General features: G+C 44.6%; 1 protein-coding gene across 1 annotated transcript in view; it reads right to left on the bottom strand.

The window, feature by feature from the left end:
• Window positions 1–459: 459 nt before the first annotated feature.
• The window catches only part of LOC125236746 (unconventional myosin-Ia-like), a 58,596-nt gene continuing 41,435 nt past the window's right edge, over window positions 460–17,620 (bottom strand). The window contains exons 16-23 of the mRNA XM_048143672.1: window positions 15,566–15,785; window positions 15,266–15,431; window positions 14,350–14,627; window positions 3,351–3,515; window positions 2,686–2,859; window positions 2,187–2,282; window positions 1,104–1,234; window positions 460–596 (exon numbers count right to left, since the gene is read on the bottom strand). Of these exons, the coding sequence (XP_047999629.1) occupies window positions 485–596; window positions 1,104–1,234; window positions 2,187–2,282; window positions 2,686–2,859; window positions 3,351–3,515; window positions 14,350–14,627; window positions 15,266–15,431; window positions 15,566–15,785 (1,342 nt within the window). The 3' untranslated portion in view covers window positions 460–484. The remainder of the gene's footprint in view (window positions 597–1,103; window positions 1,235–2,186; window positions 2,283–2,685; window positions 2,860–3,350; window positions 3,516–14,349; window positions 14,628–15,265; window positions 15,432–15,565; window positions 15,786–17,620) is intronic.

Genomic DNA, 17,620 nt, shown 5'->3' with positions numbered 1-17,620 from the left:
CTCTTTATATGTACGTGTAATTTAACTATTAACATGTTTGTCAAACGCTCTGACGCCACCAAAATTGCCTGCATACGTTTCGTATATCTTAATTTGGAGACATAGATGCCATAAAAAGCTAGGATTTTGGGCAAGACTCCAACACGAGTTGCGAGCTAGTTTTTAACTCATGGCAACAAATAACGAGGTTAAATGACCTGATGTACTTCAATCTTCGCCCTCCCGACGTCAGTAACCCCGCGGAGATTTGAGTGGCACTAGTACTTGTGTCTTATCAAAAGATAACTCTTGAAGAGGGGCCCTTTGCGGAATTCAGGCGTTTGTGTCCGTCAGATTAGCAAGTGCAGGCTGCACTCATCAGCAGATGAATACCTCAGACGTCCTCCATCTCCGCTCAAGATTCATGTGTGCATCAGAGCAGTACGTTCACCTATGGAGAGTATTACTAAGCTGAACCTCGTCCGCTCGTCGGTGGGTGCGTCCATCAGAGCAGCACGTCCATGCGGCTGCCGCGGCGCACGAGGCGCGCGCCGCCCTCGCCGCCCAGCAAGTGGAACGAGATCGTCACGATCTGCTGACCGAAGTTAGCTTCGAATCTGAAATAAATGACGTTGCTTATGGTTTATGCTTTGGCGTTAGAACGTTTTTTGATGGGATGATTTATACATGTTTACGATCATTCAATCGAGGGTACTGGTATGAAACTTGGTACACAGGTACCCAGAATGAAAAACGTTTTCATCGTCAAAAAAGCTGAAAGTAATCTGTAACGGCCCAGCCACGACATTGGTCTAAGCGCGGCAGCCATACGTGCGAATGAAAAGTCCCATCGCTGTATCTCGCTCCAATGTATGGCCGCCGCTCACCGCTGTCGCGCTTAGACCAATGTCGTGGCTGAGCCGTAAGAAAGCGTTTGAAGTTATTCGGATGGTTTGTTTCCTGTTTTGTTATGATTACTTATGTATCCTTTTTGGTGACTTTAGTTTAAGATGTATATAGATTAAGGCTATTGTTGTTTTACTTGTATATTTTCACCAAATAAACGTTTTCTATTCTATTCTATTCTATAATGACCACTTTTTCCAGTGATAATGAATACTCACTCGGAAGCAATGTTGACATGCGGCGTCTGTCCGACGGCGTTTTGCACGACGAGGAACAGCTTCGTCGCCAGCTCCAACACATGGCAGGTGCGCAGCACTAGGTCGCCGCGCCGCCGCCACGCACCCTCGCCCTGGATACAAATATTACATTTACACTACTATTCTGGAAATGCAGGAGAGCATTCTTGTCCTATTATTTTAACGCAAACATTTTGAGGAGTCCTTTTTTTTTTGCTTTTGAAAATATAGTCAGTTTTCTAGTCATTAACATATAGGTAGGTAGGTAAGTCCCTCCGGTCGATCCTCCGTATCTTCTGGCCGAAAACTATAAGAAATGAGGATCTGTGGAGTATGTGCCGACAACCTCCGATTGCCCAGGAAGTGGCTCTGCGGAAATGGAGATGGATCGGTCATACCCTTCGAAGAGGAGCTACCAACAGCGCCAGTATCGCGTTTGAGTGGCGGCCTCAAGGAGGAAAGAGGGCCCGCAAACGCCCCGTACACACCTGGAGGCGGAGCGTTGAGAACGAGCTGAGGGAATATGGACTGAGCTGGAACGAGGCCAAGGTGGTGGCTCAAGATAGAAAGGCGTGGAAGGATCTTGTGGAGGCCCTATGCACCTATGGGGTGCCTTAGGACATACAACAACAACATACAACATATAGGTAGTTCATCTTATCATGTTCAATCAGTAAGTCAAAGTTCTAAAACGGATTTGAAACTACCTAGCCAAATCTAAATTCTTCAGAGGTAAAACTAAAGAGGTTCATACAAAAACAATCGTGAAAGTTGTACTCTCCGTGTGCACTAAGAATAGAGTTTGTCAGATTGTTCCTGACCTGATAATTGATATGTGTATAATATATTTTACAGTTTAATAGTAAAATTTTGGTTGTGTAATAAAAATCTCAGATTGAAACATCCTTTGCAAAATACGGATTATATAAATTTTTAAAACACCATTATTCCCTTGGGAATAAAATAGTACATTATGCTTCAGTACGTAGACGCAATGATACCTTTAAACAGCAAATGTGATGAAAAGAGTTTTATGTTCCACCTGATGATATGTGTGTGACTCACCGCAAAAAGGCACCCGGGCGCTAGTGGTGCGTCGCGCGACGAACACTGGGAGAGCTCCTCGCCCGAGCTGTCGCCCGCCGTCGCGCCGCTCGCGCACTGGACACCACACAACAATACATTATTACAACGACTGCGAAATAGGCAACTAAGTCAATGCCATGAACACAGAGTTTAAAATACTTTTTTTAATTATTTGCAAATGGTTCACTTTTTTTAGGGTTCCGTCATAAACACTCATGGTGCAATTCTGTCTGTCCTCCGTCCGTCTCAAAGCAAGAAAGTAAGGCCGTTAAACTAAAAGCTAAATCTGGTGCCAGTATATCAATCATCAGACAAAGTGCAAAAATAAAAAGTCAAAAAAATGCTTTTTTTCCCTAAGCGTGCGACGTTTGTTTTTATTTCAACCCACCCTAACGTGTTATACATTGTTGGATAAGTATTGAAAAGTGAAAGGGGTCTTCGAAAATCGGCATTTTAATAGTTTCTTATTATGACTCACGGCTCGTACGTGCACCACCAGCAGGTCGTCGGCGTGCGGCGACAGCGACAGCCTGTACACGGCGTGCGCGGGCACTCTTCTCTTCACTCGCAGGGACCGTGCATCCAGGAGGAGTAGCGCCGCTGTGCTGAGCACGGCCAGGCAGCGCGCCACGCGCCCTGACGAACGCGCCACCTGGAGGGAGGACACAGATAACTTTTATATTAGTAAATCGGGTAGTTTTAAGCCACAGACCATCTCAACTGCTAGATGGAACATTTGAGCTAACTCAAAGTCACACATGATTCGTACTAATTTACTACGATAACGCAATCGCTCGATACACTTATGCCAACGTTCACCACACTCGTGTAATTTAGAAATATTTATAAAAAAATAGTGTGGTTGAATCTGAACTGTCATACGATATAACGGTGTGAGCTCAATTGCGGGGCTCAAGTCGTAGTATTTTACCAGTAAAATGGTGACCACGCGCTCTTTGTAAACGCTTTATAATGCATTGACTGTGTTTTAGGCACAACTATGCCATTATTAGAAGTCGCCACTGGGAAACTATCTTCCTGTCTTTTAAAGAAGACTAAATATCGGTGGAGCTGCGGGCGTGAATTCAATACATGAAAAATAGTGACAAGTCGTGAGTAGATGTTGCAAGCATGTGTCGGTACCTTGCCCACGACGTCCGCGAACACGACGTAGCGGTCGTGCGGCGCGGCGGCCCCGCGGCGCCAGGCGCCCGACGCGCGCAGGCGCACGTAGTCGCCCACGAACGGGTGCGCCACGGACGCCGCGTAGCGGGCTTTTCTCTCCTTGAACAGCACCGACGCCGTCACCTGCGATAAAGATCAGCCTTCACTGAAATTGTGTTTTCCTACTCCAGTGCTTGATAAAATTTGCGATAATTTAGCAAAAATAGGTTTTTACCATTCCAAAAAATATTAAAGTTACTAGAGTTCTTATCTTATTAACTAAAAAGACAAGATAAATAAGATACGTGAATTTGGGTAAGTTTAATAGAATGCTTCGAAAAATAATACGGTATTAATATTTGCGTTCGATCAAGTCAAGCGAGCGCAGTGACGCGGGTAGTGTAGGTATTATGATACCGACCGCGCGGCCGTGGCGCGGCAGCGGGGAAGGGCAATGACCTCTCTCGACATTCGACAAACCGCACGTTGTGTACAAAACGCCAAAATTTATTTCAACTGTGCGCATCACGCTATTTAATGCTAAGCCTGAAAGGGTTGTATTTGATAAGACTACTAGGGTAACAATTTTAACTTAATATACCTATTTTTCACATGCGTCAGTAAATAATTTAATTTATAAATAATAAATTTAGTATACATTGTGGAATCTACTACTACTACTGCCAAATAAAATAATGCGATTTATCATCTTATTTAAGCGTGTCACTCACTATGCAGGTAGCTGAGCGCTTATCTTTCAATATGAATCCACATACATAAAATATATATAATTCAATGAGCTAACACACGCGCCGCCGATTATTCATATTTTATTTTGAAGTACATGTGGGGATCGACGTTGGTACGAGATCATATTATATCGTAAAATGGTGAGGAATTTATATGTAGAAAATACAGGATTATAAAGCAAAATACAGGATGTACTTTTTATAACCGGCAATATTTAACGCGGTGAAGTCATATAACTGATATCGAATACAAAACACTAAACGCCCAATGGACTTGCCTCGCGTGACGTCACGTAGTGTTTTTAGGGTTCCGTAGTCAACTAGGAACCCTTATAGTTTCGCCATGTCTGTCTGTCCGTCCGTCCGTCAGTCCGTCCGTCCGTCCGTCCGTCCGCGGATAATCTCAGTAACCGTAAGCACTAGAAAGCTGAATTTGGTACCAATATGTATATCAATCACGCCAACAAAGTGCAAAAATAAAAAATGGAAAAAAATGTTTTGTTAGGGTACCCCCCCTACATGTAAAGTGGGGGCTGATATTTTTTTTCATTCCAACCCCAACGTGTGATATATTGTTGGATAGGTATTTAAAAATGAATAAGGGTTTACTAAGATCGTTTTTTGATAATATTAATATTTTCGGAAATAATCGCTCCTAAAGGAAAAAAAAGTGCGTCCCTCTAACTTTTGAACCATATGTTTAAAAAATATGAAAAAAAATTTTTATAAAGACTTTCTAGGAAAATTGTTTTGAACTTGATAGGTTCAGTAGTTTTTGAGAAAAATACGAAAAACTACGGAACCCTACACTGAGCGTGGCCCGACACGCTCTTGGCCGGTTTTTTAGATAAAAATTAAACGAAATCTTTCCTCAAATTACTATTAAGCCAATCTTATCCTATCCTACCTGTCGTTTAAACAAAGATGAAATAAAATAACTTAATTCTTTGCATGTTAATTTGGTTAAATATAACTTATATATTTTCTTTAAGAATATCATATACTTTTAAATGAGCAATTCTTGTATATTCATTTATTTATCAATTCTATATTCTATTCTATTTTTCTATATAATATAAAGCTGCAACCCGACTGACATTTTTCCAAAAATAGCCAGGAGATTTTGCAGGTGGCAGTATTTGGTGTGGCTGTGGTAGTATAGAGGTTGATCTTGTGACCCCGGAAAAATCCGACCGTCGGTCTACCGGTTCCGGGTAAAAAAATGTTGAACGGTCTGGCCAAACGGCAGGAGATAGCCGGAGGGTGCTCGACCAAAATGTCATAGAGGACCCTGGGCAGTTTTTGACGCCGCCATTTTTTTTTTCAAAATGGCCGACTTTTTTTTGAAGATTTTTCAAGTTTGTCGTAGAGTGCTCAAATTTTTGTTGTAGAATCTCCAAGAGGCCTTGATTGGAATGAAATAAAAGAAATTGAAAAATACTACAAATGTGAGAAAACTGGCCACTTTTGTTTTGTATGGCAACTTTTAAACGGTAAGAGATAGCCGGGGCTGCTCGACCAAATGTCATACAGGGTTTTAAGTAGAAAAAAGTTTCATTAAAAAAATCAATATGGCTGACTTTTTTTTTGAAAAATTTCAAAATGGTCCTAGCGCGCTGAGATTTGTCACACGGGTGGACGGCCACCCGAAGATTAGCTTCGCTGAAATTTGTTATGTAGGGGTTCTCGGGGTTGGAAAATCGATCTAGCGTAGCCTTAGGTCCCGGAAAACGGCGAATTATGGAGTTTTAATGAGTTTTTCTTTCGCGTTAGTAAACGTTAAATATGGTCGTTAATTTCGCCCCGCGCACATCGGCTGCGCTTAGCTCAGTCGTACGAGGTCGGTCTAATGTTCGCAGACAGATTGCAGGTGTCAGGGTTTCGAATCCCGGCCAGAAATTAAGTTTTAATTTTTTGTTTTGTTTTTATTTTGTTCTTGTATTTATAAGTTTTTTTTTCTAAAGACGTGATATAATAAAATAGAACCGAGCGAAGCTCGGTCGTCCAGATGTTTTAGGATATTATTTATTGATTGGCTGCAAGAAATGCCTAGGAGTATTGGCCGAACGGTAATTAACAAAAATTACACAGTCAAAAGGTTAATTGTCATTAACCATTAAAAATTAATGAACGCCAATTGTCATTAAAGTTAATGTATTTCGAAAAATAACAAACAAATTATCATCGTAATTAAAGAAATCGTCACGGTGAGTTCGTGGGTAGAGTTTGCATTATCCGACGGGTTTTTAATATTCGAATAATTCGGATAATACAATTTTTATTATTCGAATATTCGAATAATCGGATAATTTCGGATAATTTATTAAATGGAACAAAATTAATGTTCCAGGTGCGTATAAGCGTGGAATTGATAACGGCTGAGATAGATGAGTGCCATAATGCAAAATTTACCTACATATTTTTTTTTATTTTTTGCGTAAATCAGCAAACTGTAATGATTAGTTAGGTGTTAGGTATAAGGAGAAGTTTTTCTGACAACACCTTTACCTTGGAAATGTATGGTAGAGAGGATGGCTTGTGTAGAGTGGAACGTGAAACAATATCATTGGATATGATGATGGTTATAGGTCTATACAGCGTTGCATATAATCCGATCCGATATCGGATGTAGGAAGGTTGTCAAAGGCAAAAATCAAAGACGGCGCCTTGAATGATTTCGAGAATGTATAGGAGTCGGTCCTTCGCTCCATATCGGATCGGATACTTATCTCATCTTAAATCTGCGGGGGCCCTTCCGGATACACTTCGACCCATCGGGATCTTTTGTGCAATTACCCCTTCGATCCTAAGATCTGAAGGCAGGTATTCAGGAGCTTCTCGACCATCTCCACGTATCGGATGATGAGGCTCATGGGTAGCTCTCTGAAGTCCTTTGGTACTAGGTAGCCTGCTCCAAAGTTCTTCATTCTTTGTCTGGCGAGGGTGTGACATTCACAAATTAGATGTCTGACGGTCTCTTCCTCTTCGCCACATATGCGACAATCAGTGTTGTCAGCGTGTCCCATCTTGGCCAAAATTCCTTTGATCCCGTAATGGCCTGTGAACACCCCCGTTATAATTTGGAGTTGTCTTTTGCCTAGCTTTCCTAGCTTTTTGCTCCATCCAGAGTCTACCCTCCGCATAAAGAGCTTTGAATGCTTCAGACCTACTAGGGCATCCCACTCTTTTTGGTGATTAGTCTTTGTTTGGTATTTCATAGCCGTTTTAATGGTTCCTTGTGAAAGGCCCACAAAAGGTTCCGGACCTATGAAGTTGTCTTCAGATCCGGCCTTGGCAAGTTCATCAGCATTTTCATTGCCAATGAAGTTTCGTGCCCCGGTATCCATACCAGTTGCACCTTGTTTTGCCTTCCAAGCTTGTTAAGAGCTTGGATGCCGTTTAATACCAGTCTAGAGTCACCTCTGGGCGATGTGAAGGCTTTGAGTGCCGCCTGACTGTCGCCGAGTATATAGATATTCTTCCCTTGGGTTTGTCTAACTACCTCTATATTCTCATGTAGTCATTTGCATAAATGCCTACGCCCGTACCAGATGCCATCTTGGACCGGATCGGATACTTAATATAAAAAGTTGAAAACTCTCTTCGTAGGCTCTAAACAAAAGCGTCCTGGTTAGGGTCTTAGAACAGGAATGAGCAAAGATATAGGGACTCGTGCAAAACAGAATAACCCAAAAAGAGAAGACCAATTAGACGAAGACACTTCCTATCCAGGTGTGGATCATTTTAGACCTTTGTTGCACAGTGGCTGGTACCAAATTACCAATGGAAGGTGAGAGGTGATAAATAAGTAAGTAAATTCTTTATTGTACCACCAACATAAAATATACAAGACATCAAATTTAGAAGGATGAAGAAGGAGGAGGTACAAAGGCGAAGTTATTTAAATATTTAAATCCTAAACGCCTCAAATTGCTCGGCACTCGGCAGCGATTTGATGGGTTTTAGTTTCCAAGCTGATCAGTAGATTGACTAAGATTTCAAAGTATAAATAGTAATTAGACCGATTTTTGTGTATGCATGTAACTTAGGACTTAAAAGGAAAATACCTTATATTTCTTAGTGAAGTGGAGGGAATTCTGGCGTACTAAATTGCTATGGAACTGGTAACAGCTAAATTCGGAGTGAGGCGCTAAATTTCAATTTCAATAAAACAAGGGACCAGGAAATCTAGGTATCAATCTCCCTTATTAAGTACGGTTTCACAGATAACTTCACGTTAGCTATTAGCAGTAATGAAAGTAGGTCGGGGAAACGTTTTCATATTAAAAAATAATAATTGAACGTTTTTGTGCTTTTCTAAATCATCCAATTAATAGAATTAATCGAATATTCGATAAGAACTGAGTGCGTGGGGTGACGGTGAGGCATTCTGCTTACTTCTTGTCCACGAATGCTTCCTTTGTTTTGTAAATAAAATAAATCATTGCCTAGAAAGGCTAGAATGAAATAATATTAGTTTGATTTTTAAAGATAAATAGGTGTTAACTTGTTAGCAATAACATTATCCGTATTAAGAATTGATCGAAATTGGTTTCAATGACGTCTATCTATTAAATATATTACTTATAAATAAAAAATAATGTTTATAGAAATTATCCGTTTATCCGGATAATTTCACTTGGATTATTCGAATATTTTCGGATAAAAATATTGGCGGATATTCGAATAATTCGGATATTCGAATATCCGGATCGCAAACCCTATTCGTGGGTGAGCAGTATCCAAGATAGAGCTGACACTGAGCTGACACTGGCTCGGCTGTACCTAGTAGAACTCAGGTTTGGTACAATATAGAGATTATATAAAGACTAGGGAATGCTCCCGGGAATTCCCGGTACCAAAAGTACCGGGAAATCCCGGGATTTTTGAACTCTTTGAGTACCGGTACTGGTGTTATAAAATCCCGGTTCTTCGGTACTTTTCGGTACTGAAAAATGGACAAAGATTACAAACTAAAACGCATTTAATCAAAATTTGAACGTAAAAAACGGAATATCCTTTGAATGCTGTACAAATGTAATGAAAATAGTTTCAAACGCGTTAGACTCGTCCCGCTCGGTATTCATCGGCTATGATCGGGACCTCGGCGTCGGTTATACTTAGAGGGTAAACCAAACTAACTTTGCTAATGTTAGAATTAGTTGAGGTCTGTAATGATTTCTTGCACATGTCGTCCAGGTTTCGAAAGTATGCTTAGAACGCAGTCTGGTATACTATAATTTTGGTCCTAATAGGCGACCGGAATAAAATTCTAACAATAGCCACCAAATTCTACAAAACCCTTTACTCCGAATCTCCCACACACCCACAGCCTGTGTCTGATTTAGAAGAAAGCTTCCAACATCAACATCGCATTTGTCGATTACTCTAAAGCTTTCGACAGCCTTCATCACAATTCCATTTTCACAGCTTTACGTAATCAAGGTATAGATCCCAGTTACATTCAGCTCATAACCACCATTTATCAAAATAGTGCAGCCGCCATAAAACTACAGTTCTCAGGTTCCTCATTTTCTATTCAAAAAGGAGTCAAGCAAGGAGATCCGTTATCGCCAAAACTGTTTACTTGAACAAGTCTTCCAGAAGCTTATGCCAAGTTGGGAAGATCGGGGCCTTATCGTCGGGAATAGAAGGCTAATCCGACGACATTGGTCTGTTCTCCTCAACTGCCTCCGAACTACGATCAATGCTTCAAGACCTCAGTGACGCAAGCCTCGAGGTTGAACTTCAGATGAACATGTCGAAAACCAAGTTCATGACCAATAATAGTACCGCATGTAGGATTGAGATAAACGGAGAATCAGTTGCATATGTCCATCTACTTGGGCCAACTAATTTCTTTCCAGGCGCGACAAGAGAAAGAAGTCGAAAGACGGACTGAAAAGGCTTGGAGAAGCTATTGGTCCATAAAACATCTCATGAAAGGCGATTTGCCACTGTCACTTAAGCGAAAACTCATGGACATGGGACACCACGCTGCGCTCCAAAACAAAAATAGTCGACGTAGTTCGAAAAGCGGCAAAGCTGAAGTGGGACTGGGCCGGTCATGTCTGCCGAATGCCGAATGAGCTATGGGCCAAGATTACCACAGAGTGGCAGCCCAGGCCAAAACGGGGACCCGGCAGACCACGTATGCGATGGCGGAACAAGTTGGACTCCTTTATGAAAGAATGGCCGAGGACTGCACAAAACCGGGAGGAATGGAAAAAGCGGGGCAAGCCTTTACCCAGCAGTGGGACATCGCAGGCTCTTAATAATAATAAAACACAATGAGATGTTTGTTACACCATACTCTTGAACGTAGCCTCCCGAACATGGTCGCCGCTTGGCCAAAACGTATCCAACAATCTCTGCAACAAGCGAGAGATTGTTGGATACGGTCGACCTAAGGTAGCAAAACTTATCGACGACTTCCATTTTATGTTTTATTCATAATTTTACAACAAATGTACTAGTAAACCCTCAGTACCGAAAAGTACCGAAGAACCGGGATTTCCTGGTTCTTTCCCAGTACCGGAAATCTCAGTCCCGGTTCTGGGACTGGTACCGGTTCTGCATTCCCTAATAAAGACACGCTGTTTTGGTACGACTCATCATGATAAGCGCTTGGGAAAGTAGTACCTAAGCTTTAGCTCATGCTGAACCCTGAGTCCTGTTAGCGTAGCCAGCGTTTTTGGGTATCTCTTTATGATATCACTGCATGATTTGTTTTGTTGATTTTTACGCTGAAAACTGAAAACTGAAAACTGTCACGACTTCGAAACTAGTCTCCAAAGTACTATATAAAAAGTTTTCACAAAACAACAGTTAAAGCTTTTGAAATGGTTGATACTGTAGGTATCTCGAAAATAATAGATACATCATTTCCTTATTGAGGAATTATACTATGAAATAATAAAATCATCCCCTATCAAAAATAAACACGCCAGTGTTAAAGCCTGTTAAAGGTATGGCAAAAACCATCGTTTTGAACTATGATTTTAATATATATCCATAATTTTAAACAGGCCTATCACAGCTCTCGTTAAATATTACTTAGATACGAGAGACTAATACGATTGGTCGGCCGAAGGCAAGACAACTCATTGTGATTCGCTGAGACGCTGCTGCAAAAGAATACAAATAGATAAACCTTTTCATTAAACTTAACTATCTTATAATTTAATCTGGGGGCACGGCAGTACCCCCGCCAAGTCGAGCACGAAGCCAACACTGCCGTACCATCCTTTACTGGAACCATTTCGCCGCATTTTCAGGCCCCTATTTGAGAACCTCTGGATAAGACCGGAACGCAGAAATTTTCGTCGTCTAGTAAGCTATAATAACATACTTAAAACTCAAAATTGCAAGTCTGTACGTCGCAACACGGGTGGATAGCCGCCCCAAGATTAGTATACAAAAAGAAAATTTCTAAAAATTCAAAATGGCTGCCTTTGAACGCCAATTGAAATTTGTATGGAGGTTTTTTTTAATCGCCATAGCTCCGTAACGGTAGGAAAAAGGTTAAAGTGCTTGAACTAATGTTGTACAGTTATCTTAGGTCCATCGAATGGCATTTACAAAATTTCAAAATGGCCGACTTTGAATTATTTTTTTTTATCTTCGGTCCGAGCGCGGTAAAATTTGGCACGTGGTAAAAACGGGGGCCAAAAATAGGAATGAGAATTTTTTTTTTGGAAAAGTCAAAAACGGCGGCGAGAGGGGACAAAGTCAAATTTCCCAAAATCAAAGTCGGTCATTTTGAAATTGTGTAGTTCAAACTTTTTTGACCTTTTTCCTACCGTTACGGAGATATGGTTATTAAAAAAATCTTCCATACAAATTTCAATTTGCCCACAAAGGCCGCCATTTGAAATTTTTCAATAATATTCTTTTTGAATACTAATCCGTCGGCCGTCCACTCGTGTGCCAAATCTCAGCGCGCTAGGACCATTTTGAAATTTAAAAAAAAGTCGGCCATTTTGAATTTTTTTAATACAACTTTTTTCTACTCCGAGATCTGTATGACATTTGGTCGAGCACCCCCGGCTATCTCTTTAAAAGTTGCCATACAAAACAAAAGTAGCCAGTTTTCTCACATTTGTCGCATTTTTCAATTTTTTTTTATTTCATTCTAATCAAGGCTGCTTGGAGATTCTACGACCAAAATTAGAGTGCTCTACGACAAACTTGAAAAATCGTCTAAAAAAGACGGTCATTTTGAAAAAAAAATGGCAGCGTCAAAAACAACCCAGGGTCCTCTATGACATTTGGTCGAACACCCCTTGGCTATTTCCCGCCGTTTGGTCAGGCCGTCCAACATTTTTTTACCTGGAACAGGTAGACCGAAGGTCGGATTTTTACAGGGTTGCAGGACAAACCTCTATACGGCCACACCAAACACTGCCACCGGCGGAACCTCCTTCTGGCTGTTTTTTGAAAAATGTCAGTCGTGTTGCAGCTTTATATTACACTAGCTTTTGCACGCGGCGTCGCTCGCGTTAGAAAGAGACAAAAAGTAGCCTATGTCACTCTCCATCCTTTCAACTATCTCCACTTTGAAAAATCACGTCAATTCGTCGCTCCGGAGAAACAAACAGACATACTTTTGCATTTATAATATTAGTATGGATAGATAAATGTAAATAAAAAAAATACATACGTATTTTGATTACCATTTTTCTAAGGTAGGGTTAAATTCGAAACCAATTGAGGTAATGTCGAAAATCTGTAAAAAGGATACTAATGCCATATAATTTTGTATCCATTTGCATCCATAAATATTTCCCGTCATAAAAATTACACCCTGTATTGTGGAACTAAAAACTGAAATCAATAGTTACAATAATATAATCACGGTGTATGAATAGGAGCGCCGGATCGAATTAGGTACTTCAATATCGGGACAAAAGGTTCTGGAGTTTCGAGGATTTCGTAGGGAAATGTAAAATAATAGTGCATTAGGGTAATTCCGAAAGTCGTCTAATTACGAAAGTCACATAAAAATCACCATTATTTCCATCATATCAAGATTCCCTCTTCGGAATTACCAGAGCATTTTTGTCATTCGGAATTACCCTAATGCACCATAATAAAAATTTACGATAGTTTAGCTAGTTTACTTCGTTTATTTCAGATAGTAGACCTTTACGTGTTTTCGACATTTATAATTGGTCTGTTTTCGTTACTAATGTAATAAAGTTCTTAAGGTTACCTACTATGTATAAGTTTTAATTGGGAAGACTTACAAAAAAATCGGGAGAATCCCGCCAAAGCCCGACCCTCTGGCAATCTTAAATTATGTATGACTGCGCACGAGAAGTAGGTACCTACGCCTCGTGTCACAGCGCGGCGTCGCGCCAGCGGCATGCGCCAACCTGATTGGCTATCGGTTGCGCGCCACACAGCGCAAAAATTTAAAATACTACTCTATTGCGTTGCGTTTTATTCTGCCAAATATTGAAAACCCATGGATGAAAGTGACCCAAATTAAAAATGATGACTTGATATCATTTTATAATAATATAGACGTCAACTTATTAACATGAAAATTTTTTTCAGGCTTTGACAGGGTTTTTATTAAAAAAAATTTTTTTTTATATATAAGCAATGGATAAAATGTGACACACTTTAAGAAAATATATATATAATAATGTCCTGAATGGTATAAGACTTCACTTACCAACTCTAATATTTTGTTAGGTGTTTTAGGGCCAATATTAGACATTTTTAAAATATCATTAAACCCATGGATGAAAATGACCCAAAATGCATATGTACATCGGCAACCACGTTGTTTTTATATAGATACAAATAATTTCTTCTCGAATATTTCTTTGACTGAACACTGCTTAAAAATAGAAATACCTAAATTTCGAGCTAAGCAGGTACCTAGGACGACCCAAAATATTATTTTTATATTTGATCAATAGTCTAAAAACTATATGCAAAAAAGAAGCAACGTGAATATTATCGAAACCTCAAAAGCTATCGCTACCCGACTATCACTATAAAGACAAAAATTAGTTCAGAAGTCTAATTTAAAAGGTTATAGAAAATTTTAAAAGTATGTTGTAGTGAACAGAACTGCGCCATTTAGCACAAATTCTAAGGCCAAATATTTAGCTTTTCTCGCATCGAACGCCTGCCGGTACGCCTAACATCCTTATTTACAATGCAATCTCCTCAACAACGCATCAGTCCATCCCAGGTACCGGCGACTACAGTACCTTCTCTCTCATCCGGTTCCTCGCCGTCTGATCGAACGCCTGCCGGTAGAGCTGACAGCGCCACCTGTGATGCAGCCTCCTCAGCAGAGCGTCGGTGCGCGCCAGGAGCGCGGGGCGCTGCGGCGCGGGCCAGGCGGCGCACAGCGGGCTGCGGTGGCGCGCCGGGAGCCGCCGCCACAGCCCGCGCAGGTACTGCTGTCGCACATGTGTGCACCACCAGCGCCAGATGGCGCCCGCCGCCGCCGCGCGCGCGCACGCCGGCGTCTGCGTCGGACCGCCTGCTACAAATACTGTGGGTTAACTTCCTATTCGAAAACTGAAGGGTTACTCCAACAGATGAAGTGAAGACGAGTGAATCAGTTAAGAAGATACGATAGCGAAAATGCTAAAATGGAAAGCCCCCCTTTCGACTTGAGAATTTTAGTTAAATATACAAGTGTTATTAACTAGATTTATCGAAAAAAAATTGTCCATTAAGAACAACTCAGTCAAAAGAAATTTCAAAAAAATCGTTAAAATCGAGGTTCCGCTCTCGACTCTTTCCTCCTTCAAAACTTAATCAATCGGAACGAAATTTAAGAATCTGAATAACAATGAAATAATCTATGTCGGACCGTTTAACTTTTTTGGTTAATTGTTACCAATCTTGAGTATCACACCTTTTTTTGCGTCACAATGAAAAAGGCCGTTTTGGAAATTTTTGATTGGCTCGACAGTCTTTAAAAAGCAGAATATCAAAAAAATCAAAACGGTCCGACACAGATAAAATTAATAACAATCTGTGTCGAAAACATCATTGCTCTATCTTCAAAAACCAGGGAGGAAATAGTCGAGAGCGTTTGTATAGAGAATTGACCCCTACCGTATCGTCTCAATTACACACTCAATTTGTCATGCATACCTTCCCCCGCGGCGCTCGGCCGGCGCGGGCGCACTCGCCGGGCCCGGCAGGAGCGCCAGGCGCGCGCTATGACCGCCTGCGCGCGCGCACGCCGCCGCTGCCGGTGTCTCCGCCACGCCGCCTGCGCCGCAAGGATCAGCTCCTCTACTCGCGCCGACCGCAGCGCTTCTAGCTCCCAAACCTGTAGGCACAATCATGCGACATCGATCGTTGAACTTTTGAAGGTTTACATTTTGTACAGGTACCGTTGCGTAACGTGTATGTCATCGCAATAATATTTAAAGTCAACATTATTAGAGTACAATTAAGACTCACCGTCCTCGGGCTCCGTATGAACACCTTCGTCCGTCCGTACGCGAACTCCGCACTAGGGATGGGCAGGGCCCGCAGCAGCGCCCTCGCCGCCCGCACCGGGTCGGCGGAGGAGGGCGAGGCCTGCGCGCGGCGCGCGAGCAGCCCGTAGCGCGCCAGCACGCCGCGCGCGCACCACGACTCGCACCAGCCCGCGCGCCGCAGCAGCGCCATGTCCATGATACTGCAATACCATTTATAATTAGGAACTATTTCATAGACAAAACACCCATTGGCAACGCTAATAGACGGCTAACATGGAAGACTCAATATAGCTATCGTTAGAGAACCTCCGATGACTCCAGCCGGAGAGACACTCTCGACCTGTACTCACCCCTGGGTGCGCAGCTGGTGGCGCAGCAGCGCCGTGTCGAAGCGGTGCGGGCTGTGCGCGGGGTCGGCGCGCAGGCAGCGCACTAGGGGGGACACTAGCGGCCTCTAGTGCCGTCTCACTCACCCCTGGGTGCGCAGCTGGTGGCGCAGCAGCGCCGTGTCGAAGCGGTGCGGGCTGTGCGCGGGGTCGGCGCGCAGGCAGCGCACTAGGGGGACACTAGCGGCCTCTAGTGCCGTCTCACTCACCCCTGGGTGCGCAGCTGGTGGCGCAGCAGCGCCGTGTCGAAGCGGTGCGGGCTGTGCGCGGGGTCGGCGCGCAGGCAGCGCACTAGGGGGGACACTAGCGGCCTCTAGTGCCGTCTCACTCACCCCTGGGTGCGCAGCTGGTGGCGCAGCAGCGCCGTGTCGAAGCGGTGCGGGCTGTGCGCGGGGTCGGCGCGCAGGCAGCGCACTAGGGGGACACTAGCGGCCTCTAGTGCCGTCTCACTCACCCCTGGGTGCGCAGCTGGTGGCGCAGCAGCGCCGTGTCGAAGCGGTGCGGGCTGTGCGCGGGGTCGGCGCGCAGGCAGCGCACTAGGGGGGACACTAGCGGCCTCTAGTGCCGTCTCACTCACCCCTGGGTGCGCAGCTGGTGGCGCAGCAGCGCCGTGTCGAAGCGGTGCGGGCTGTGCGCGGGGTCGGCGCGCAGGCAGCGCACTAGGGGGGACACTAGCGGCCTCTAGTGCCGTCTCACTCACCCCTGGGTGCGCAGCTGGTGGCGCAGCAGCGCCGTGTCGAAGCGGTGCGGGCGCAGCGCGGGGTCGGCGCGCAGGCAGCGCACTAGGGGGACACTAGCGGCCTCTAGTGCCGTCTCACTCACCCCTGGGTGCGCAGCTGGTGGCGCAGCAGCGCCGTGTCGAAGCGGTGCGGGCTGTGCGCGGGGTCGGCGCGCAGGCAGCGCACTAGGGGGACACTAGCGGCCTCTAGTGCCGTCTCACTCACCCCTGGGTGCGCAGCTGGTGGCGCAGCAGCGCCGTGTCGAAGCGGTGCGGGCTGTGCGCGGGGTCGGCGCGCAGGCAGCGCACTAGGGGGACACTAGCGGCCTCTAGTGCCGTCTCACTCACCCCTGGGTGCGCAGCTGGTGGCGCAGCAGCGCCGTGTCGAAGCGGTGCGGGCTGTGCGCGGGGTCGGCGCGCAGGCAGCGCACTAGGGGGGACACTAGCGGCCTCTAGTGCCGTCTCACTCACCCCTGGGTGCGCAGCTGGTGGCGCAGCAGCGCCGTGTCGAAGCGGTGCGGGCGCAGCGCGGGGTCGGCGCGCAGGCAGCGCACTAGGGGGACACTAGCGGCCTCTAGTGCCGTCTCACTCACCCCTGGGTGCGCAGCTGGTGGCGCAGCAGCGCCGTGTCGAAGCGGTGCGGGCGCAGCGCGGGGTCGGCGCGCAGGCAGCGCACTAGGGGGACACTAGCGGCCTCTAGTGCCGTCTCACTCACCCCTGGGTGCGCAGCTGGTGGCGCAGCAGCGCCGTGTCGAAGCGGTGCGGGCGCAGCGCGGGGTCGGCGCGCAGGCAGCGCACTAGGGGGACACCAGCGGCCTCTAGTGCCGTCTCACTCACCCCTGGGTGCGCAGCTGGTGGCGCAGCAGCAGCGCCGTGTCGAAGCGGTGCGGGCTGTGCGCGGGGTCGGCGCGCAGGCAGCGCACTAGGGGGG

The sequence above is a fragment of the Leguminivora glycinivorella genome, chromosome 2 (genome assembly GCF_023078275.1).
Source record: "Leguminivora glycinivorella isolate SPB_JAAS2020 chromosome 2, LegGlyc_1.1, whole genome shotgun sequence".
NCBI lineage: Eukaryota > Metazoa > Arthropoda > Insecta > Lepidoptera > Tortricidae > Leguminivora > Leguminivora glycinivorella.
Note: the sequence above shows the minus strand (reverse complement) of the source record. Positions and strands in the feature narration are given on the sequence as shown.